General features: G+C 40.0%; 1 protein-coding gene across 4 annotated transcripts in view; it reads right to left on the minus strand.

The window, feature by feature from the left end:
• Positions 1-26243, minus strand: part of LOC309701872 (type-2 ice-structuring protein-like) — a 144206-nt gene extending 117963 nt beyond the window's left edge. Inside the window, exons 1-4 of one of the 4 annotated variants that reach the window (XM_082526190.1) lie at positions 26112-26243; positions 25874-25939; positions 19450-19525; positions 19255-19290 (exon numbers count right to left, since the gene is read on the minus strand). In XM_082526190.1, coding sequence (XP_082382316.1) covers positions 19255-19290; positions 19450-19525; positions 25874-25882 — 121 coding nt within the window. In that variant the 5' untranslated portion in view covers positions 25883-25939; positions 26112-26243. Of the gene's footprint in view, positions 1-19254; positions 19291-19449; positions 19526-25873 lie in introns of all 4 variants that reach the window. The other 3 variants (XM_082526191.1, XM_082526189.1, XM_082526188.1) reach the window with 3 other exon arrangements.
• Between the last annotated feature and the right edge of the window lie 252 nt (positions 26244-26495).

Consider the following 26495-nt stretch of genomic DNA (forward strand, 5'->3'; position numbering starts at 1 on the left):
TTTTTAATCTGTGCCTATACCTTGTGAAGCACTTTGTGATCTCTTATCTAGAAATGTGCTATATAAATAAAATTTTACTTTTACTTACTTTACTACATGAAATAGAATGATTAATAGTACATTTCCCTTTTTTTAGGAAATGACCTGTATGTATCTGTATGACATCAATAAAAGTATCAAGTACTGCATTATCTTTAGTTACACTGATGATATTTATTTATGGTAAAACAGTGGTGGAATATCGCTGTTGCCTTCGTATAAATGAAGCGGACATACCAGTGAGTGTGAGCATGTTTGACGTCATGGTGTGTGTGAAAAGGTATCCAGCTGGGGCAGACGTGATTCTGCAGATCACCTGCCCAGTGGACAAAAAGGAATAAAATAGTTGTGTGGATGAATGATAGCATGAAGAGTGTTTGGTGTTTCTCAGTCCGAAACAGCTGTAATGCTACTTTCTGTTTTGGAGAAAAGTACAGTTAAAAAAAAAAAAAACAGAGAGAGATGTGTGTTGTTTTAAGCAGTGGTGAGAATAATGAAAGTGTGATGAGAGACTAACACAAAAACATACTGAAAATGCATTAACTATACTAATCCTTACATGCACATACACAATAAATGATACTCATGAAGACCAGACAGCATATTAAGCATGAGATTCTGTTTGTCATCTTGTCCAAGTCACTAGTAAGATGAAAGTGATACATAGACTAGTGGACTGAATATTATAGGAGGACAGATGGTTGCATCATAGAGGAGAAAACAGAATGCTGATGAGAGGTCTTAAATGAGTCAGCTGAGTGAGCTGATTGTGAGTTTCTGGTGTGTGAAGAAGTTTTACAATGGCACACATATGGTTACATGAGAAGAAACTTATTATGTGCTAAGACAACAGGGTTATGCTGTATGTTGTGTGTATGGCTGATTGGATGAATGTTTGTGTCAGGGGTTAAGACATTTGTTCAAACACAAGTAAGAGAAATAAGACACTGCAGACCGACTCAGAGAGTTTTAAGACATGCGCACGGGTGTGTGCCTCTCAGCAAAATCACACACACTCAAGCGCAGGCTGGTTGCTTTATTTATAGGGTAAGAAACTGATTACATAGTACTTCCTCTTTTAACGGAAAGGGGAGAGCTCAGGCATTGTCTTAGCTATCTAACCTCTGCACACAAACTGAAAAATAACGACACAGCAGTATTCATGCTTATCTGACATCACAGACACTGAAGTAAAGAATGCATGTATATCCTGTCTTGTCAAACATCTCAAACACTGAAGTAAGGAATGCATTGTGTTTTGTTTAACAATATGCTTGGTTATGTGAAAATATATGAACACTAGAAAATAAAACACACTTGATTATATTGTATTTCATAAAAATCCTCTATCATTCCCTCGTGTTGTTAATATTTTTCACAGGTTTAATCAATGCATAGTCACTTGTTAGTCACATTTTCAACTTGCATGTCATTTGGTGAAAACATACATGATCATCAGTTAAAATTCATCTTCTTCAAGTTCAATCTCTGCTTGTGGTTCGTATTGGGGTAGGGAGACATATGCTAGTAGTTTTGTGGTGAACATATTGTTTACCATTCTGTGGACACAGGGCAATATGCATGTTGAGAATAAGCAAAGGAGTATGAGCAGTACTCCAACGAGTACTAGTCCTTTCATGAGCAACGTCTTCCATGACCCACTAAGAAGCCATGTGAGCCAGTCCTCTCATGAGCAACGTCTTCCATGACCCACTAAGAAGCCATGTGAGCCAGTCCTCTTCACCAGTGATGTAGTCCTGTCGTTGAGCTTGACTCAGTTGTCGCAGCATGTCCAGTGCGTCAGTCATATTGTTGGAGTGCACATTATCAGGAATGTATGTGCAGCAAGTCATGTTGAAGAGCACACATAAGCCTCCTTTCTCGGCTAGTATCATGTCCAATGCGACTCGGTGTTGCATTATTGTGATGCGCACTGCATAGATTTCTTCATTCTGAGCCTTGTTGATCTTTGTTGAAGCATTCAGAAACAGTCCAAAACGGTAGTCGAGTGTCTCTATCCTGAGCATGTTTTTGGCATTTCCTGCCCACGGGAATAGAGAAAGCATTACTTTTTGTCCTTTGGTCCATAGCTTGAATTCGTCTGGTACGTCAGTTCCCCAGATTGAGTCGTGAGGTTGCACGTCTCTAGTGCTCCTCTTGCGTCTCGTCTGATGTGGTTCATCAAGCCTCGGGGCCTCCAGGATCCTCGCCGGGATCTTCTGCAAAGGAAGCAAAACACCTTTTCCTGCACCTCCCTAACTTATCCTATTTGGGACTCTTTAATCAAAAGCATGATCCTAAATTATTAAACAATTAAATTATTAAACCCTAAATTCCCCCTGTGGCATGAATAAGGCACGGCGGGACCACGGAGCGACGTTCAGAGCCAACTTTATTTGATTCACGTCACACCACACCATCACCAACCCCTGAGTCCCCGTGTTTTAACACGGCGGGCGTGATTGCGGATGCCGTGCAGGTGCGTCCGCACGGCCCCGCAGACCACGCCCCACCACATACCCCCATCGCCCGATTGAGGCCGGGGAGCAATCTGGCCGAACCTACTCCCCCCCGCGAACTGGGGCGAGACTCGGCCCCTACACATCGGCGCCCCAGCCCCTGACCAAGCGACGGGGAAGCGTCCGTTCTGGTGGCCGCCCGCGCATCCAGCGGCAACGGCGAAGCTGGTCCGGAGGTCGGCCGCGTAGCAAGCGGACACGGCCCCACAGGCATGGCCGTGCGCTCCTGCACACAGGCGGCTGGGCAGACGTCAGGCGCGCAGAATCGACTGGTGGCAGCGAGGCTGGACTAGCCAGCCCGCCGATCCCCGGCCTAGCGGGGCTGTCCCGCTCCTCTGCCTCCAACTCCGGCTGCACAGGCTGCCCTGGAGCAGGGACCTCCGTCTCCCCGCACAGCTGCTCCGCCACCGCCTCCGCCACTCCCGTTTGGAGCGGCTCCCCGCACTGCGCCTCCGCCCCCAGCAGGCACAGCCCCTCGCCCACCTCTGGGTGGAGCGACTCCTCTGCCTCCGGCAGGTGTAGACCCTCGCCCGCCTCGTCCTCGGCCTCCGATTGGAGCGGCTCCTCCACCGCTCCCGGCAGGAGCAGCCCTTCACCCGGCTGCTCCTCCTCCTCCGGCAGGCTCGGACCCCCGCGTGGCTCGTCCACCACCTCCGGCTGCCGAGGTGACCCACACGGCTCCTCCACCGCTTCACTGTCCTCGGGACACACTTGTGGGGGTGGCGCCCAGGCCCAGAGCAGCGCTGCCAGCTCTGCCATCTTCCCCAGGTGGCGTTCGCTCTCCTTCCGCAGCTCTTCCTGTTGGCGACGCACCTCCGCCGCCTGCTTCCGCTGGGTGGCCGCTATTTCGGCCACCATCTCGGCCAGCTCTTTCCTTTCCTGGCTCTGGTAGGTACCCGCCATGCCGCCTCCTGGGTTTCGGCACCAATGTGGCATGAATAAGGCACGGCGGGACCACGGAGCGACGTTCAGAGCCAACTTTATTTGATTCACGTCACACCACACCACCACCAACCCCTGAGTCCCCGTGTTTTAACACGGCGGGCGTGATTGCGGATGCCGTGCAGGTGCGTCCGCACGGCCCCGCAGACCACGCCCCACCACACCCCCTTTTATTTTGACACATGAAATGTGTCACAATACTATACAAAACTCAAAATGCTCAGTTTTTCCCCACTCATGATCCAATCTATGTCATAAAAATAAGCTTAAAACAGAACAATTACCAGTCATGTGTTTCTCCAATTAATGGTAACATGAGTTACATCAAAAATGTTTCCCCTTTAACATTTGGCATTCTCCCAACAATATACTATAATCCCATAATCTAACCCCAGTCAACAAAACAGAAATTTTCTCTAGTAAAAGCCAATTGTTTGTCCACATTTATGCATCCTCACTCACCCAGCCACACATTCACTCACATGCAGTCACACCATATATTTGCTAATAGTGGAGCTTCCCGCACGATCAGATTCTCCACCCTCAGCAAAATGAGCTCATTCATTTTTTTATTTTCCATAGGAAAATATTTCTTTATGCTTTTGGACTGGATTGACTCGCATAAAATCCTACAATTTTGGACAGGGACTTACGACCTGATCAGTCCCCACAGGTAGCTTTCTCCTCAGCCAATTGTAATCTGGAAAGCCCCCCTTTTATTTGCTCTCCCCCAGAATTTGTCAGCGCTGTTGTAGGCCTGCTTAGAACAGAAATGAGAAAAAACAGAGCTGATTATTAGCTCACAAAACACAAAACAAAATCACCTGACAGGTTTCCTTTAAGTGCACTGTTACAAACTAATGGGCCCCTCTCAGACATGTCCATGTTTCCTAAAACTCCCTCTATTAAAACAAAAACAACAACAACCCGAACCTTACTGACAGAATCAACCCATCACCACAACAACCTTAAACACACAAGTTTTGCCACCACATAATTTCACCCCCTCAATACACCGAAAGTCTCATTAAAACCACACAATTTGCACACAAAAATCACCCCCTTTAACATACTTAAATTCAGCATAAAACCCCTTTACGACAACATATAATCACTAAACTATAAATTTCCTACCCAACTCTGCACTTCTCTTGTCTGATATGCTTCCTCTTCTGAAAGCCTCAGTCACACACACACACAGGAAGCTCCTCCGTCACCACTCACTTCAGCTAATTTGCATACTGAGTCATCTCTCAATGAGTTGCTGTAACAACAGAAACATATGTTTAAACATTACCACCTTATTAAATTATTTTATTTCTTTCTACAGTTATCACTACTGTTGATCACTTAGTCCTAGAGCACTCCTAAGTCACTCTTTTAAAACTACTTTAATCACTTTTTGTTTTCATAACTCACTTTGTCATATAGCTTCTTTGAGTTCCTCAATTTCAAACTCAAATGTATTTTATGTTTGTGTATGTGAATTTGCATATGTTGCTTTTCCAGTGTGTCAGACTCCTTCATAATTTTGCCTTTAAACAGTCAATTTACTCCTTCCCAAATTTACTAATCCAAATTTTGATTTCCCACCTTAAATAGCAGCATTCCTTGTCCTCAGCCAGAAGTTAGGGCTCCACTTGCCACTTTCCACCTCCGCCTTAGCCCAGCGGCTTTACCCTTGAGGTCCCGTCTTCTTCACTTCATCTCACCCGTGAGTCTGAGCTCACAGGGACTGAGTGAGGCCGAGTAATCGTGACTGTGCCTGCCTTAGGTTGTCCCAGGGTTTCGAGGTGGGATCTTACCCGTCATGGGCTATCCAGCCTTCCATACTCGCCTGATACGGGGGCCAAGTGGGCAGGGGAGGAAACACACTGGCTCTGGAAATTAAAGGAGTGTAAGCTGCTTCCTTCATTGCATCTTATATTAAACTATCTCACTTCTGATTCTTTCCTAGAATAATTTCACATATGGCACTTTGTGTATGTGTGTTTTCTATTCATTAATGTAATTGTCAGTTATTTTCTCTCTTCATTTTACTTTTTTATCTGTTTGTTTGTGACGTTCTACTTTAGTTCTACTAAACCTTGATGTAAAAACAATACACCCTCTTTTGACGCACATACTCTGCAGTTTGCCTACGCACGCACTTCTCTCTCAGACTTCCTCTTTTCACACACCGCCTTGCACTCACTCTACTATCAACTTTCATAGTGTTATTATTATTTAGTATTTTGTACCCATCACACCCAATCCCTCAAGTATCGGCACAAATTTGTTTCCAAACCAACAAAATAATAAAAAAACAAAAACATACATGAGTCAGGACACAAAAAGACAAAGAAAAATGCTGCCAGAAACAAAGCAGAAGTGTGAGGGGAAACTGAGCTCACAGACAGCTGCATGTGTTGGCTTTTAATAGCATGCAGCCTCTGCTCTAAAAAACAAATAAATAAATAAAAAAAATAAAAGAAAATGTGTAACATGCTCATCAACTTAGCGGTGTCCACACATTTAATTCAGCTTCATAATCCTGTAGGTTTAGTTATTTTCTACAGGGTTTGGCTTATTAGTTGTTATTATAGATGTGCTCTGTATCTCAGTAATATTTATCTAGGATAAATGACAGGTTTTCAAACAGGTTAAGTGCCTCTATGCACCTAATTGGTTTAGATATTGCTTTTATTTTCTTCATCTCATATGTCATTATACTGAGTTTGAGCAAACCTTAAGCTTGGTGCAGACTACTTCATAACAATTGTCCATCTCACATCATACTGGCTAGGATACTTCTTGTCAATATTAATATTATATTTTTATTAATTATTATCATCTTTTTCTGTCTATATAATGACAATAGTATATTACAATATTTCATTAGTGTATATCACTATACTACTACTGAGCCAATTTAATAGTTAGGATCATCTTACTCAGCAAACAGATAATTTATAGTTCATCCAATCTGTACAATTTGCTTTTTCTCTGAACAGGTTTGTGCCTACTTTTAGACTGGTCTTCTGTTTGCCTCATCTCAGATCCAACCCTCAGTCACATGCATTCTCTCTGTTGCATGTCGAACCAAGTAGTTTATTATTATATTTTATTTTGTATCCATCAAGGACGTGAATGAGCTGCAGTCTCACCCACTTCCAAGATCGAGACATTTATCTTTTCACTTTCCTTGGCTGTACAATGATACAGCCTTAATCTACCTTATGCATCTGTCTTTTTTATAGAAAAGGTCTTCATATGAATGATTTCCTTTTATTTATTTCATACAATCTGGGCATGATTCCACATATAGCTCCTTTTGCAAAGCGGTTTTTAAAGCATTTATTAAATCAGGGGTGTATTTGCCTTGCCAAGCTGGACAATATATTTTATGTAGATTTCTCCACCTTTTTGCACTGACTATTCCTGTATTTGAACAGTTTTTTTTCTAACCACTCTTCATCTGCTGTTAATTTTACTTTAGTTTTAGAGTTACCCATTTTAAACTAATTACGTCAGAACTGTGACACTGTCTCTGGTATGACGAAGCGGGCAGGTTATCAATAACAGCCTTCTACTCACTCGCTATTCGAGTGAGCGGTTATTGATTTTACGTGATGACGCACAACCTTAGATTCCCACCAGTTCGTGAGTGTACACAGGAAAACAGCTTGAGAAGCGGTTCGACCGCGTATTGGGTCGTAAATGACAACTCACTTCTCTTTGTTAACACAAACAGAGCGCGCTTTTATAATTTTTATTGAGACTTTCCGTATTTTTATTGTGCAACCTTCTAACTGTTCCGTTGCAGCCACTCCCAGAGCGACCGGAACTCGTTCCGTTACAGCTGCTTTCATAAAGCAACCGGAACTTTTAATAGCGATTTCTAGAATTTCGCTCTTGCCTGTTGTCTCTTAAATCCCTTCTGGATTGAGATCTGTCGGCGCTAACCAGGTTTACACACTATTTTAAAGGAAAATCTCAATATCAACGTATTTTAGCGCTAGATGGAATGCAGTGTTTCATATTCACCTTACTGTGGTGCTGCGTTTTGGATCCGGCAGATCTGGTCCTGGCGTCGTGGGGCCTCGCTGACCGGAGATCGAATTCACGCTCCCGGATTTTCCTTTTTACTGTGCACAGATTTTTTCCAGCGCAGGCAACACGACGTCAGAATCCGATGAAAACCGTCTGTGGACAACTAGACGTTAAAAATAACAGTTAGTTATCCGGCTACGAAGGACCAATTAAATGTCAGGGGTTAAGACATTTGTTCAAACACAAGTAAGAGAAATAAGACACTGCAGACCGACTCAGAGAGTTTTAAGACATGCGCACGGGTGTGTGCCTCTCAGCAAAATCACACACACTCAAGCGCAGGCTGGTTGCTTTATTTATAGGGTAAGAAACTGATTACATAGTACTTCCTCTTTTAACGGAAAGGGGAGAGCTCAGGCATTGTCTTAGCTATCTAACCTCTGCACACAAACTGAAAAATAACGACACAGCAGTATTCATGCTTATCTGACATCACAGACACTGAAGTAAAGAATGCATGTATATCCTGTCTTGTCAAACATCTCAAACACTGAAGTAAGGAATGCATTGTGTTTTGTTTAACAATAGGCTTGGTTATGTGAAAATATATGAACACTAGAAAATAAAACACACTTGATTATATTGTATTTCATAAAAATCCTCTATCAGTTTGAGATTAAACTGGCTGTTTATTTGTCTTTTGTTATTAAGTTGAGCCTGCCAATTGGGTTGTTACCAATTGGCATGAAGAACACGTGTCATGACTTAAACAAGGCCTTTCTTTCCTTTGCTTTCCTTTATTTTCTTTCTTTTATTTTATTACTTTTATGGTATATTTTTATCCTGGGCCATCTGATCTCAGGAATTCTCATGATAAGGTGGGGTCAGGTTTCACAATGAACTCACCCGAAACTCTGGCTGATTGGGACCCACACCCAGTTTCACACCTTGGCTCAGGCGATTAGAGGATCATCAGGGGGTCCATTTGTCCCTCTGTGGGGGGATACTCCCACTAGGTTTATATCTGGGACTCTCCACCATTTGACCTTAGAACTGAAGAAGCTTCTTGGATGAGAGGTGAAACGTCTTCAAGTAACTTAAAGAAGTCCAGATGCTTTTCTTTGCAAGCTCCTTTGACTACGATGACCTGAATGACTGAGAACCTTCACAGACAATAATAATAATAATAATAATAATAATAATAATAATAATGATAATAATAATAATGATAATAATAATAAATAGTCCACTGCTATTAGCAATCAAAGAAAATTATATCACCATCCCAAATAAAACTTTAATAAAACATGCCAACATTATGGTCTAACAATAAAACAGCTTGTCACTGTCAACGTTTATTTTACCACTGTTTGGGCAAAAAGCTCGAGTTGTAAACATTTTAACATGGAAACAATTGTTCGTCTTTAAAAGTCTGCAAAATATACATTCATCCTGTAATCCTAACTTACCCTCATTCTTAGTATGTATTGCAATTACCTTTACAATGCACACAATGTAGCACAAACAGAATATGAACATATTTCCACCTCATAACAATATGCCTTGAACGCTAATATACACACCACCCTTCAACATTTCTGGTGCAGTATCATCTCTCAATTAAATCCTTTGAATCTCAATCAAATCCCCCCCCAGAGTAAAATCTCTCAAATTGTAGTAGTTTACAAACTTTTCAAAATTTTCAAAATTTCTCTTAAATGTAATTTTCCCTTTATCTGTCATTTTCAACAAATTACCATTTTATTCCCATTCAGCCTCCGAAAAACTTCTGTCCATCTGACAGAACATTCATCATCCAAATTAAGGGTTGGCTTATTTATTCAGTTTATTCTTGAGCATCTGTACCTTGGTCAAGAGTCTGCTGACATACAGATGAAGGAAGAGCTTCTGAAGTACTTCAAAGAAAGCTTTCAGTCTTGAGGTTAACTGAGATTCAGTGCATATATCCCACCCATTAAGAGTGCACATGCAGAGGCCAGGTTTTCCAGGTCATGCAGAACACCCGAGATGGTTAGACCCACATCGGCTGGAAGAGTGCTGGCATCAACTCTTTCGATGGTGAAGATGGCAAGGGTAATTTGTTCCAGCTCCCTCTGAACAGCTGTAGCTTAGACACAAAAACATAGAAAAATGGCGTCCAGTTTAATGAAGTAAACACAATATTAGGAACATGCACCCCAGTGAGCCACTATTTTAGACTACAGATTCAACAATAAATATAAATAGTTTGGGTATACAAGAAGATTTCCCAAAACATTTAAACAGGTTCCATGCAAATTACAACAACAACAACATTACAACATGGAACAACATTAGTTATTCAAAATTTGGTTTAATACAGATAAAAAACTAAACTAAAATTACCAACCAATTATTCTTTGAAGAGGATGCTAGGGTCTTCATTCAGGTAAAAAGGTAGTGCCCTGAGGACACACTCCCTCCCCTTTTCAATAGTTTCCTTCTGTAGAGAGTGGCAGAGATACAGGAAGAGAAAACAGAAATACTTTAGGATGACACAAACTGACATTATACGCAAAATGAATGACATATCCACTGCACAGATAGACATGTACACAAGACCAACTAATCATTACATGGACATGAATAATTAACCTGTTGGGCAGGGTTTCCACCACATTATATATGTCCATAATGGAGGTAAAGACAAACTAATACATCATCTTTTTTGCATTCAAAAACTGATCTTTAACATAAAAACATTCACTTCTGGTTTAACCCGAAATTGAGGGATCAGATTTTACATATGTTTAGGTAATTTAAATTTTCCAAAGTTTTGAGTACCAAACTCTGTCTTGCTTAATATAAATGTAAGTACAATGTGCAGCTACCATACACTAGCTGTTTAAATTTGAAAGTGATCTTATTAGCCATAATATTTTGCTGTATAACTGAATTTGCTGAATAACGCACCTTTGTGGCTGGGGCCAAAATCTGTCGACCTCCATTGTCTGTCCACTCATATGTTGTGAATAATTTTATTAAAAAAATTAAGTGTGTGATTTAACAAACTGTAATTTATAACTATGTTGATATGTATAACTCCGCTAGGAAACATGCTGTATTTACAGACCATTTTTACATAATACAGATTACTGATAGAGCATAACAATGGTGTCACAGTGGCTTTCGCCCTTGGCTTTTTGGATTTTAAATGTCACTTTATGCTATCCTTGCTATCCTATTCGATATTTATGACTCTCGGATTGCAGTAAAGGAATCCCAAGAAAGCAAATGAAAAAATAACCCTTTGAAAAAATAACCCCATGAACCGCTGTAGCTAATCCCTTAATAAAACAAAAAACAATAAAAAATGTTTCTTACACAGTCCACAAATAAGCATGTCCAGGACCCAGTAAAACTAATGTAGAACAAGCGCACGCAAACAATATAACATGTCTTGTAAGAGAAACGCAAAATATAACCATGCTCGCCATGTAGATACTTTTTTAATGAGCCCTCATCTGGGACTCTCCTTAGCTCTTACTGGGACAGTGGCGCAGCTGCCCCTCTGTGGGTCTTTCTTGGTCTCTTGTGTTCTGGGGGCCTCTGGATGTCTGGAGTTTTGATCTCCTCCATACCTGCTTGATACCATAAAGGACAGGGCTGTGGCTCCCCACACTCCCTAGCAGATCATTACATGGAGAAACCTTTGGAATGCAAGCATGCTGATCCACACAGGTATGCACACAGGTGTACACATGGGTATTCACAGACGCGGACTACAGCTTTCTTGGCTGCTGCCTCAAAGCACACTGTGCGTTGTCTATCCTGCGTGCTGCACAATATCGTTTATTATTTAGTAACTATTGATATCTATGACTAGCTAGTTTATTGTGATGGTGCTTTTTTTTCTATTATTATGTTGCTCTTTGTTGTTTGCTGTCTCCTCTGTTTTTTTTTCTCCATACAGGTGACCCAGGAGTTTTTTTTGTTGTTTGTTTTTTTTTCTCTCTTCCCCCCCTTCTCACCGTCTCTTCTCCCCTTTGGTTTTCTTTCTTTCTCTCCCCCTCTTTCTTTCATTCTTTCCCCCTGTCCTATCCCACAGTTATGTCTGTCCCGTTTGCAACTGAAAATAAAATAAATTCATAATTATAATAAAGGTCAACCAAATGGACCAATATGGCAAGGCCATGATGATCCACTTGGTAAAATAAATCCGCTTGGCATCTTTCTTGGCCTCAAGACAACAATTCTGATGGCTATAGATCCAAACGGGACAAAAAAAAAATGTGAGTGTTGCTGAGAGCGAGATGAGAAAAACAGATTTGACTGTCGTGTCTGGATTCTAATCTGGCCCGGAATTCTGTTCAAAGTTTAAACAATGTCTACTCCAGCTTTTCCAACCCTTACTAATTACCGTATTTTTTTTGATTGGCTGCAGACTCCCATCTCTGCAGGACCTGTACACCTCCAGGACATTGCGGCGTGCAGCTCGGATCTCAGCTGACCCTTCTCACCCTGGACACAGTCTGTTTGACCTGCTCCCCTCAGGCAGGAGGCTCCGGTCCATTCGCACCAGAACCTCTCGCCATAAGAACAGTTTCTTCCCCTCTGCTGTTGGACACATGAACAATAACCATATGACTGTTCCCGCCACTAACACATGACCCTACGCTGTGTCACTGCATCATTCCATGTTTGGCACTGATCACCACCTGCACTCATGTATATATCTTTCTATGTAGCACTCTTAATTCTTATTCTCATGTATATATCTCATGTATATCTCATGCATATATCTTTCTACGTAGCACTTTTAATTCTTATTCTTACTTTTATTTTTTCATGTCTATTTAAGCGCAATTTATGACACTTTGTTTGCACTGAAGCACCGCAGCAATTTCCTGATGTTGTAAACCTGCTCAACATTTGGCAATAAACCCCATTCTGATTCTGATTCTGATTCTGATTTTCACGACCATAAGACGCACTGTGCTAAAAGGCGCAGTCTCAGTTATGTGTGCCATTACTGTATTTAACACACACATAAGGCGCACTGGATCATAGGGCGCATACAAGTACCGTATGCGTATTTAAAAATAAAGCGGGAGCAAACCTGAGTTCGGTACCTTACTCACATTTTTATTACCAGTAATCGTCATCATCAACAACACACAAGCATACAAGTGTGCGTATTTAAAAACAAAGCAGGAGCAAAACAAAGTTTGGTACTCACATTTTTATCATCAATCAAACCCATCGAAGTCCTCATCCTCTGTGTCTGAATTGAACAGCTGCGCTAAATCTCCATCAAACATGCCAGGTTCACTTTCTTCACTGTCAGAGTCACTTTCCGTGCCGTGCTGCTCCTCGGAAATGATGCCGGCTTTTGCGAAAGCTTGAACAACAGTGCCAGCAGCCATGTTAGCCCAAGCATCTACAATCCATTGGCAAATTGTGGCGTAACTCGCCGGGCGCTGCCTTCCACTCTTGGTGAAACTGTGGTCTCCATCGGTCATCCATCGCTGGATGTGTTTGTCGCCGATGTGTTTGCTGCAGTAGGAGCGGAAGATGGCCAGCTTTTCCTTATAATCCACTGGAAGTTGCTGCGCTACCGTAGTCCTGGTCCGGATGGAAAAATGGCACCGTTTCATAAAAAGTGAAAGTGAAACTGCTTTTAGCCGAATGATGACCGTCGAAACGCTTCTCCCGCTCATTCTTTGCTCGATGATCGCCTTATGTCCGCGGAAACTCAGCTGCGTATTCTTGACCTGTCGGAGCTTGTTTTCCAGCTTCCTCCACTTGCGAACCATCGATTCATTAATCTTAAATTTTCTCGCCGCTGCTCGATTTCCATGTTCCTCCGCGTAGCTGATGGCCTTCAGTTTAAACGGTGCTTCGTAAGCGTGTCTCTTTGCCATTTTCAGGGTTGTTAAAACAACAGTGTCCTGCATAACGCACATACCTGTTCTTTTATACAGGTATGTGCAATAAAGTCAACGCACACACTTCACCCTTTAGCGTTCTCATGGTGTTCTCTACTACGTCCTCCTTACAACACAAAGGGCGCACTGCGCTATAGGGCGCGCCGTACTTTTTGAAGAAAATCTAAGACTTTTAAGTGCGCCTTATGGTTGTGAAAATACGGTAGGTTAAAAAAACAACTGCAAAATCTGTAAACTACACCGTGAACCTAAGATTCCCATCAATCTAATTCTATGAGAAAAAGCAGCTATAAATTATCACCTTAAAACTCAAACTGCTCTTTCAGGAAGTGAGGACGTGGCAGATTTTTCTCTTTCCCAAAAACTTTTGTTAACAAGAAGCACTCCAAGAGCACAATCCTCAACCAAGGAGTGGAATAGCATTGTGTTTTCTTTGTTGTTGTTCGACATGCTTTAAGAAGTTTGAAGTGAAAAAAACCCATTTGGAAATGCAGACTTTTATTTTTTCTGTTAAAGCCTGTTGACAGAATTTTGAGTACAGTTTTTACATTTGAGTAGCATTCATTTCATTGTTTAGTATTATCTTTTTAAATGTTAAAATAGTAATAAACACCAAGTAACATTATGTTTAAAATCCCCATTTATCATTCCCTATATTCCTATATGTTGTCAGTACAAACGATGGCAGTGAGAAACATCAGATTAATCTACTGACCTTGAAGGAGCGGTCAGAGGTCAAATGTGGCATCATATTTTAAATCCTTATATGGTACTTTGTATATGTAGACAATACACATCACACTTGTAAGAATCCTAGTTTCTAGGTTAAATGGGTTTTGGTCCATTTTCGACCAATAAATCATCAATCACGTTGACCCTGAAGACTTTGGTGTAAACCAAATTTTAACAGATTGTTAACATGACCCCACTCTACAACCTTATGAAGTTTAAACAGAATTCATTTATTTATTACCTTTTTATTACCTGTGCCAGGTAATAAAAAGGCAGAGGCAAAAGTAAAAGAAATGTACAAACATTCTCTACACTACAAAACAGATGTCTAATTTCGAACAAAAAAGGAGAATACATGTGACCGTTCATCTGATTATTTGACCTTTTTTCCACAGCTGCTTCATGCCCTTTTATTATTGATCATATTGATGGGGAACCTGTGAGATTGCACCACAAAGACTTGACAGAAGACTCGATTGATTTGTTTGATTTTTTTTTCATACTACTATGTGTTTAATAGTCATATCGTGTTAGCCTCCTGCAAACTGTATTCTCAAATGTTTTCTGACAGGAAAAAACAAAACAATTTCATCTGCCAGACACGCTGAATATTTTCACTGCCTCCTAGGAACCTCCTTCATTGGCCCACTGGGGACAACAGTGGCATTCAAACAAGAACATCTGACAACTGAACAAATCATTAAGAAAGAGAAGAGAAAAAAAAAGAAGAAGAAAAAAGAAAAGAAAAAAAAAAGAAACAGCATTTTGGCGCCAAAACAACGTTTTCAAGTTAAATTTGAAGTCTTGCGACTGAGCAGGCCCAAGCCGTGAAACCTTGTTGTTCTTTGCGGTTTTATTACAATTGTTTTTGCATTACTGCCACCTTGTGGATATACAAAGTATATCAATCCTAATTGACTTAACTTAAATGTTATGCCATCAAGTAACATATTAGTATGTACGTTGAATAATAGACACAATTACATAAACTTGATTAGAAAAACATATGTTAACTTAACAAAAACATACATTTTAAGTAAAATGAAAATAAATAATTAATATACACTGAACAATCCCCCACATTCATTTTTTTGAGTGTTGAGCTATCGTAAGGTCACATGAAGTTTGAAGGTTTGTCGCCAGTGGCTCTGCAGAAAATCGGTCACTTGCACACTATTCAGCATCCACTGAATCCACTCTGTGATTTTACATGGCCGATTTGTTCTGTTCGGGCTTCCATTTGGTTACAATACCACTAACACTTGACTGGAATATTTAGTAGCTGGAAAATTCCATGACTGAACTTGTTGCACATGTGGCATTTTATCACGGCTTAATGCTGGAATTCGCTGAGCTCCCGAGAGTGATCTGTTCTTTCACAAATGTTTGTGGCAGCAGTCTGCATGCCTAGGTGCTTCATTTTGTACACCTGTAGCCATGAAAGTGATTATAACACCTGAATTCAATGATTTGAATGGGTGAGTGAATACCTTTGGCAATAAAGCTATGAACATGAAAGAGATATTTAATATCATTAGACAGAGGTCCCTGCAGGTGTAAATCAAAAGTTTCTTTTCACTATGCAGTAGAGAGCCTGAATGAATTCAATAGACACCTTAGAAATAGTATGTAATGATAAACAAATTACATGGGGTGCATCAGTTCCTCCAAGCCAAGCTTCTCTGTAGCCATAAGGAGCAGTCAGCCTCTGAACCTTATGGTACTCCCAGCTGCTGTGCACTGATGCAAGGTTTGCCCCATAGACAAGCAGTTTATCTTCAATAGAGACAGAGAGCAGAGGTTTATAAAGTAACAAGTAAGTAACAGTTAAAATTATGTGGTTTAACCAGGTGTTATATACAATACAAATAAAAGAAAGTTACCTCAGCATTAGCCCAGTTCATTTGTGCTGGAACATAGCGAAAGCAGCAACCACTAATCCAAGTCCAACCACGGGGACAATCAGTGGAGCTCTTGACGACGCGACTCTTGGCTTCTTTGGATAATATCTTATTTTGTATTATTTTTAATATATACATATACATATAAATAGAATATTTGTCACTGTTGTCACTGTTAAAAGAACAATGAAACACAGTTTGGCATCTCTCTGTTAGCAGCATGCAAATTTTTACACAAAAACTCTTTTAGAATAAGAGAAGAAAAAAGGAAAGAAAAAAACAACAACAGAGACAATAAAGAAAATTGACTTAAAGTTTAAGAGCTGCCTACGCAGCGAATGTATGTAATAATGTAAGTATCTACACGGACATGTACAAGTTATATATGCTATATAAATGAGTGGGTGGAATGTAAGGAGCAAGTGATGAGTTCAGTATAAGGTCCAATGCCATCAGTGGTAGTGCACATTGAGTAAGAGGTAGGACTAGAGGTAGGAATTCTGGGTAGAGACTTTTATTGACTCGCTTTGTCTTTGACCAATAACTGAACTGAAACAATAACTAAAGTTGTACAAGCAAGAATTTCACAATGAAACATTAGTTAAGTGATTGATGGTGTATAGCTGCACGTATGCATACAAAATGCAGGGTATTCTGGCAATAAGATTCTGAGGCTACCATAGTGGAAGCCTCCGGCCACTATGCTGCACCTAGAAATTCTGTTCATAAAAACTAGGAAGAGAGTCGGAGACAAATGGCAACCTGGGCCAAATCCAACACCCACAGGGATCTAGTCTGACTTATTGCTGACAATTCAGACCAAGCTCTCACAATAGTTGTACAAGGAGAGAGTCACTCATAGCACCAGGTGAGAGATCCCATACTCCCAAAGCACCCCCCATAGGATACGTGATCAAAGGACGTGGTTAAATGCCTTATGTCTTGCTCTCTGTCCATTCATCTCTCCTCTTTCGTGTCTTCTTCTGGGCCAGATTTTTCTTTTGGATTTTTTTTCTCTCGTTCTCTCTGATCGTTGTAGTTCTCTTTGTCTTGGCTTTTGGTTCATTGGATAACTTTCTTTTTACTCATTAACATTATGGATTATACATTTATGTTTGTCTAAAAACAATCAAAATTTGATCACAAAAACGAGAGAAACGTTTCAGACAGTTCACACTCTCAACATCACTCATCCACCATGTCGACTGAGAGAGAGATCAGGCACTAACTAAGCAGCTATTTAACAAAATCGAGGTGAGTGTGAGCACTAACCCTAAGATAAGTTCTCCCTGTTTGTTTGTTTTTTTTAATACAAAACACAGGATAAGATTTTAATAAAAATATTTTTACATTTTCATATATTTACCATACAGTAATATTGATAATCAATGTTTATGAGCGTTCTGATCATCCTCATCAACATTATTTTAACATCATAATGCAACAAATGCTTTTTTTTTCTATTTTCTGTTGATATAAGCAGTTCCTTAGTTTGACCCAGAATTTCAATAGTTAAAATTTGACTCTGGTTTGAGACTGACCTGTGACATGAGACCCAGAATGACCATCTGTAGATAAAAATACTCTCCAAATAATTGGAGCAACCTCTGCAATGACCCACACACAGACTAGAATGAGCTTCAGTCCAGGAAACAGTGGAACAGAGCTTCTCTCTGTGATGACAGAGCATACACTTCTCATCAACACTTGGATCAAAACAGAAATAAAAGCATTTACAGCCACTGCACCATGTAAAAACTGCAGCTCTCCAACCTTTTGTGTGTGTGTGTGTACGGGGATTTATAAAATGCGCTCAGTGCAGGTTTTACATCTGATCCCAGAGCTATAGACAGTTAAAGTACACTGTAAAACCCAATAAGTTCACAGAACTCAAAAAGTTGTTGTGTAACAGATTACACAACAATTTTTAGTGATGTTTTTAAAAGTTTTAAGTTTAACTAAAATAAAAATTACATTTGCAGTTGCCTTAAATTATCTCAATGTTAACTTATAAATGTTGACATTCCTCAACTTATAATTAGGGAATAATAAACTCAAAATGTTCAATATTTTTCAACTTAATTGAGGTGGGAAATACACTCAAAAATGTTTACATATTGCAACTCATACGCTGTGGGAAATAAACTCAACCTTTTTGATATTTTTTAACCAATAATGTGGGAAATAACACTTAAAATTTTCAATATTTTAAAATCCTGTGGGAAATATGCTTAAAAATAATTCTAAACTGTTTGCCCAGTAAATTACAATCAGCTAAAAGTGTTAGAAAACATGAGAATGACAACACTGACAATTTAACAACTTTTTTTATTCAACACAATGTGCTTTTAAAAAGGCACAAATAACGGAGCCCACGCATAACAAAGTGCTTCATAAATAAAACAAAAGAAAAAGGTTCTCCATCTCAATTCTAAAATTCAGTAACATTTTCAGTATTAACAGCAATTACAGCTATTAGAACATTAAGGCATTTAACACTTAGTATACCCTTGACAGCTGCAGCTCACTTTCTTGTTCTAAATACATAAAAAAAAGTACTGGTTTCCACTGCCGTACTTCATAGGGAACAAACATCAAGGCAGTGCATCAGGGTATTAGGCAACAGAACATTAAACATGAAAAGTGCATGAACTGAATAGTCATTCATCTTAAACGTGAGGTAGAAGAGGCAAATGGTAAAAAATGTTTTAAAAAAAACAAAACAAACAAAAAAAACCTTCAATACTCAGCTTAACGATGATACATGTGAATAAATGCTCGAGAGTCTTTGCGTATTGTAGGTCTAGTGCACAGATAATAACTGAAAAGTTGCACAAGTAAGATTTGACACTGAAACATAAGTTAAGTGATTGACAGAGTACAGGTGTGATGAAGGCTCTATACTACAATGGCGGCTACACTTGATGATAATCACAGAGTGTGTGTCGGTCAGAATGTGCTTCCTATGCTTATGCAACCAAATGGTTGAGCACATAAGGCTTTTTCCATTGCTTTTTTTCTTGGTGTGGTACTTAAAGGGTTAAGTATGGCCTTTATAACAGCCAGACACTTGAAAACATCCTTTGTGTTACAAACATTGAGGTGTTTTTTTGTCTGCTAACCGTGACAATAATTATTGAAAATCTGGAAAATATTGTTCACCTGGGGGCATCAATCCCTCTACTTCATCTCTGGCCTCTGCACAGTGAAGACACAGACAAATTACCACCAAAAGTATTGATTTTGACCATCAATTTTCTGCATATGATAATTATAAGAAAGGTGTATATTGTATTATTCATTTATATGTTTCATTAAAATTATATACATGATAAAAAATTATACAATGATACTCACCAGCAGCCGTGGTTAGAGCCACCATTGCACAGAGAAGTGCAGACACAGTTAGCAGCTTCATGGTGATTTTTAGTATCTTTGAACAAAACAGATACAAAATGAATAACAATTCATTAAAAACAGGACAGAAGAAAACCAATTGAATACCTTTTGTAGAATATTTTCTATTTCTTTTCATTATTAGCCAGAAACTACAACCACCAATTGTGAATGCTGAGCTGCTCTAGCACCAGCATTTATATAATGTTACATATATGTTTAACTGGAATGTAACACTGAAAATACTAACACATATATTTGTCAGTCATGCCTGTCAAACCTTCATCACATTTCTTTCTTTTCCAACCAAAACCAGAATAATTGCCTCACACCTAATTTGATTTCCTACTTACTTAATTTCACATACTGACTGAACCTCAACAGAGGTTTTATGAACACAACTACAGAACAATTAGTCTTATTAACCATGTTTTGAGTTCTAATATTACATAATAAAATATCCCTCCTGTTTAAAACAGCCAATGATGTGTTGCCGGCTCTTGAGCAGCCCATTGTGACTTTTTGGACCCATAATTGTCATAAAAAAAATGAAGCCACAACATTTACTGTAATATGGGAGTGTTTTCAGAACCATCTTCTACAATAACCTGAGTGAAACGTCTCTTTGTCATTGACAGACTTTCCTCATCATGTTGACACTTAGCAAAACACTATCTCACAATTATAATGATATCTGTGTCAATTTACTCAAATCTACTGCCACGATCATTTGATCCAATATTTTGAGTCTTTTACGTTTTTTCTGATTGAACTTTATTTGTAATGTTTAAGTTTTTGTCTTTTAGTTTAGTCACTGGTTTTCCTGTTAAGTTGGTTATACTCCCGGTCAATGTTTTCTTATCGCTGTGTCACTCCCCGTTTTCTGTCTGAATCTGTCATGTCTTCTGTATCTCGTCGTTCTTGTGTTGTTCTTTCATGTATGTTCTCTCGTGTCCCCTCTCACTCGTGTGCCCTTGACCCCTGTGTCATGCTCGTGTTGTCATAGTCTGTCTCACTGTTTCCTGTTTTATTTTGAGAGTCTAGTTTAGTTTTTCCCAGTATAGGTTTTAGTTTAATCTTTGTTGTTAATCTTTGCCCTTCTTTGCATTTAAGTCCTCAGTCTCTCCGTGTTCCTGTTCTGAAGTTTTTCCCCACATTCCTTGTGCTTTGATCTTAGTTTAGTTTTTCCCAGTATAGGTTTTAGTTTAGTTTAATCTTTGTTCTCTTCTGCCCTTGTTTTGCATGTTTTTCTCAACCTCAATAAACGGCTTGTTTTTTGTTAAACCCTTTTACTTGCCTCGGTCCACTCATGACCGATCCATTTCGGTTCACCTAATAAATACAGGTCTGCTGCTGTTACACCCCTGAAAACAGGGGGAAAAGAATCACGAGAGTGATTATGACTTGTGTCTCTCATGCAGTCGTTTATTGCAGTGAAAATGAGCAGAAACGTTTCACATTCTGTACTGCTAAATGTCACATGGTAGAAGAAAAACACTAAATAATAAACCGAAATACTAAAGTGCTTACTAAACATATACTTGAGCAGGTTTCCTAATAAAATGGCTGACAATAGCTGCGTTTTTAGCTCCTGCCGTTATCTTAATGGCCATTATACAGTACAAAACTGAGGCTCAAAACCGCCACGTACATGTGCACAAAACTGTAATATAATGCTTTTAAAGCTTACAAAACAATGAAGGGTTACCTCTTAGATATGTTAACAGTGTACACATTGGAAATATATCAACTTTTAAACACTTTTACCTGAAAACAGGGGGAAAAGAATCACAAGAGTTATTATGACTTGCATCTCTCATTGATATAACATGAAAAATAATAAACTCTTAACCATTTTCTTACCATATTTACATTATTTCTGTCTTTACATTAACTAATATGAATTTGTATTAACTGAACAGTTTTATATGCAGTAGTCCTTCAACCTGTCACACTGCCACAGCCCTTTTACACCTGCAGAGAGTAGTGGTGTGGTAGTTCCTGTTCCTAAATTCAGTTATGGTCAGATGGTCAGACATAAAGGAACGTGTGTATGCTCTTGAGCCTTACAGGCCACACAGAGAAGAAGATGCCATAGTAACTGTGCTCAGCTTAGTTTTTTATCTTTTAAAACAATTCAAATTCATATTTTTAGCAAGAGACTCTGAGAAGAGTTGACCTCTCACGTCACTCCTCATGTAGTGTTGCAACAAAAGTAGAGAAACAAAGATGTGATGTGACAAAAAAGGTCCTTCAGCTGGTATATGAGATTACTTGTTACTGACAGTGTTGGGAAGGTTACTTTTAAAATGTATTCCACTACAGATTACAGAATACATGCCCCAAAATGTATTTTATAACGTATTCTGTTATGTTACTCAATGAGAGTAACGTATTCTGAATACTTTGGATTACTTAATATATTATCATGCTTTTTACAACTACATGAATGTACTATTGCTGTGTGATTTATTACTATTACTGAAGGTCCGTGACTCCGAACTGTAGGAAAGGGACCTCTGGCTAATACGGCGGGGTCCCTGTCGGCTCGTAGCCGAAAAATAGCTTTACTTTGTTGTCTGGGTCAACTTTTCTTGCGAGAGACAGAGAGAGGCGTAGAAAGGCTTCTCCAACGGAACTTATTGTTTTCGGAGGAAAACACTAACACGGTGTACAGTTGAGTCTTAATAGCTTACTTACAACTGGGCTCGTCAGGCACTCTTCTTGGCTACAGTGGTTATTATTATATTTACATGCTTCCAGCTCCCGCTCTCGATAACAACTCGTACTTTTTCCACTCCCCTTTTTCTCCCTCCTCTTGCTCACAGACACATAACGTGTATGGCAGTCCATTCTCCCTGCAGCACGGACTACACTGCCTATGAGGCTACATTCTTTAGAGCTATGCCTGTAGCATTCTGCCTATTAGCTTAGCACAACAACAAAAAGGCGCAGAGAGAGAGCGTCACCCTGTAACCATGGCAACCGTAACGCTGCCACCTGGAATAACAGAACGTAGCTGTCAAACAAAACCCAAACAGTCCTGACCCGCGACAATATGAAACAGGAAAGTACCGCCGTGTAATCCATTTATTTCAACAAAGTAACTGTATTCTAAATACCACCTTGTTAAATGGTACCTGTAACGGAATACAGGTACTCATATTTTGTATTTTAAATACGTAACGGCGGTACATGTATTCCGTTACACCCCAACACTGGTTACTGACAAGCAATACTCCCTCCATCTCAGCTCAGAGTCTCTTGGCGCACATGGATGGGAGCACAACATCACAGTCAGCATCATGACAGCAAATTTTATCTCTTCAGTATCAGGGAAGATATTCCTTCATCGTTTCAGTCTTTTCCTGTTTATCGCTTAGTTCTGCCTTGCATTTTCTATGTCTACATTGATCTGTTCATTACCCACCTGTCCACTCACATCTATTACATGATTTTCATATTCTCATGATTGCACATAAATATATTCCCATTTCTGCCGCTTGTCTCTGTGATCTCGTTCTTTTGGACACTACCAAGAGCTCATGACCGTAGGTCAGGGTAACAACATAGAACAACAGGAAAATCAACAGCTTTCCATTTATGGTCATCTTTCTGTTCACCAAATCATACCGGTATATCAGTATATCATATATAGCATCCACATCACTGCAGTGGTGGCCCTAATCCATCCGTCAGTCTCCTATTTCCTTCTTCCGTTAGTTGTGAACAAGACCCCAAGATACTTAAACATCTCCATTTGGAGCAACAACACATCGGTGACCCAGAGCCAACACTCTGGGATTTTCTGGTTGAGGACACTGGCCTCAGATTTGGAGGTCCTGATTTTCATTTCTCATACTTCATACTTGGCTGCAAATCACTTCACTGTGAGCTTTAGGCCAACAGCTGACAAACCCAACACAACCACATCATCTGCAAAAAGCAGAGATAAGATTCTGAGGCTACCATAGTGGAAGCCTCCGGCCACTAGGCTGCACCTAGAAATTCTGTTCATAAAAACTAGGGAGAGAGTTGGAGACAAATGGCAACCCTGGCAGAATCCAACACTCACAGGGATCTAGTCTGACTTATTGCTGACAATTCAGACCAAGCTCTCACAATAGTTGTACAGGGAGAGAGTCAATCATAGCACCAGGTGAGAGATCCCATACTCCCAAAGCACCCCCCATAGGATACGTGATCAAAGGACGCGGTTAACTGTCTTATGTCTTGCTCTCTGTCCATTCATCTCCCCCTTCTTTCATATTTTTTCTTGTCTTCTTCTGGGCCAGATTTTTCTTTTTGAATGTTGTCTTTTTTCTCATACAGTGGGGCAAAAAAGTATTTAGTCAGCCACCGATTGTGCAAGTTCCCCCACTTAAAATGATGACAGAGGTCAGTAATTTGCACCAGAGGTACACTTCAACTGTGAGAGACAGAATGTGAAAAAAAAATCCATGAATTCACATGGTAGGATTTGTAAAGAATTTATTCGTAAATTAGGGTGGAAAATAAGTATTTGGTCACCTCAAACAAGGAAAATCTCTGGCTCTCACAGACCTGTAACGTCTTCTGTAAGAAGCTTTTCTGTCCCCCACTCGTTACCTGTATGAATGGCACCTGTTTGAACTCATCATCTGTATAAAAGACACCTGTCCACAGCCTCAAACAGTCAGACTCCAAACTCCGCCATGGCCAAGACCAAAGAGCTTTCGAAGGACACCAGGAAAAGTATTGTAGACCTGCACCAGACTGGGAAGAGTGAATCTACAATAGGCAAGCAGCTTGGTGTGAAAAAATCAACTGTGGGAGCAATCATCAGAAAATGGAAGACATACAAGACCACTGATAATCTCCCACGATCTGGGGCTCCACGCAAGATCTCATCCCGTGGGGTCACAATGATCATGAGAACGGTGAGCAAAGATCCCAGAACCACACGGGGGGACCTGGTGAATGACCTGCAGAGAGCTGGGACCAAAGTAACAAAGGTCACCATCAGTAACACACTACAACGGCAGGGAATCAAATCCCGCAGTGCCAGACGTGTTCCGCTGCTGAAGCCAGTGCATGTCCAGGCCCGTCTGAAGTTTGCCAGAGAGCACATGGATGATACAGCAGAGGATTGGGAGAATGTCATGTGGTCAGATGAAACCAAAGTAGAACTTTTTGGTATAAACTCAACTCGTCGTGTTTGGAGGAAGAAGAATACTGAGTTGCATCCCAAGAACACCATACCTACTGTGAAGCATGGGGGTGGAAACATCATGCTATGGGGCTGTTTTTCTGCCAAGGGGACAGGACGACTGATCCGTGTTAAGGACAGAATGAATGGGGCCATGTATCGTGAGATCCAAAACCTCCTTCCATCAGTGAGAACTTTGAAGATGAAACGCGGCTGGGCAACAAAGGAGTGGCTCCGTAAGAAGCATTTGAAAGTCCTGGAGTGGCCTAGCCAGTCGCCAGACCTCAACCCCATAGAAAATCTGTGGCGGGAGTTGAAAGTCCGTGTTGCTTGGCGACAGCCCCAAAACATCACTGTTCTCGAGAAGATCTGCATGGAGGAATGGGCCAAAATACCAGCTACTGTGTGTGCAAACCTGGTAAAGACCCATAGTAAACGTTTGACCTCTGTTATTGCCAACAAAGGTTATGTTACAAAGTATTGAGTTGTATTTTTGTTATTGACCAAATACTTATTTTCCACCCTGATTTACAAATAAATTCTTTACAAATCCTACCATGTGGATTCATGGATTTTTTTTTTTTTTCACATTCTGTCTCTCACAGTTGACGTGTACCTCTGGTGCAAATTACTGACCTCTGTCATCATTTTAGGTGGGGGAACTTGCACAATCGGTGGCTGACTAAATACTTTTTTGCCCCACTGTAGATCTCCTTGTCTTGGTTTTTAGATCATTGCTTAACTTTTACTCACTGACATTATGGATTATATGTTTGTTTTTCTAAAAACAATTAATCACAAAAAAAGAGAGAGAGAAAAGTTTCAGACAGTTCACTCATGGTGCATCACACTCACAAAATCACTCATCCACCATGTCAACAGAGAGAGAGAGAGATCAGGCATCACTGAAACAGTTATGAAACAGCACTAACTCAAAGACAAGTTCTTTTTTTTTTTTCTTATTTTTTACAAAACACATAAGATTTTAATAAAAATATTCTTACATTTCTCCAGATTATTCACCATACAGTAATATTGATAATCAATGTTTATGAGAGTTCTGATCATCCTGATCAACATTATTTTAACATCACAATGCAATTAATGCTCTATTTTCTATTTTCTGCTGATATAAGCAGTTCCTTAGTTTAACCCAGAATTTCAATAGTTAAAATTTGACTCTGGTTTGAGACTGACCTGTGACATGAGACCCAGAATGACCGTCTGTAGATAAAAACACTGTCCAAATAAATGGAGCAGCCTCTGCAATGATCCACACACAGACTAGAATGAGCTTCAGTCCAGGAAACAGTGGAACAGAGCTTCTCTCTGTGAGGACAGAACATGCAGTTCTCATCAACACTTGGATCAAAACAGAAATAAAAGCATCTACAGCCACTGCACCACCTAAAATCCTCCACTGTAGCTCTCCAACCTTTTTTGTGAATGGGGTTTTATAAAATGCTCTCCATGCAGGTTTTACATGTGATCCCAGACCTATAGACAGTTAAAGTAGCCAGTCTCTTTGTGTCTAAGATTTGAGCATCCACATTTATACAACTGAAAGTTTTTCAAATCCAGCCCTGATTTTGAAATGTGATCTGGAATTATTTAATCGGTGTCAACAGAAAGAAGAGAGAAAGCACTGGAAAATAAAATACAAATTCCAGCGATGCGCTAGGAAAATTTCTCCAGGAAACTCCCTCTTCCAGTCAGCAGCATTATCCTGTGTGTCTTTTTGACATAATTTAGTTTCTCGAGATCCACCGGGCTAAAAAGAAAGGCTCATTTTGAGACATCAGTAGCCTGATTCATGTTA

The sequence above is a fragment of the Aulonocara stuartgranti genome, assembly GCF_965226115.1.
Source record: "Aulonocara stuartgranti genome assembly, chromosome: 3".
In the NCBI taxonomy this organism is placed as follows: Eukaryota; Metazoa; Chordata; class Actinopteri; order Cichliformes; family Cichlidae; genus Aulonocara; species Aulonocara stuartgranti.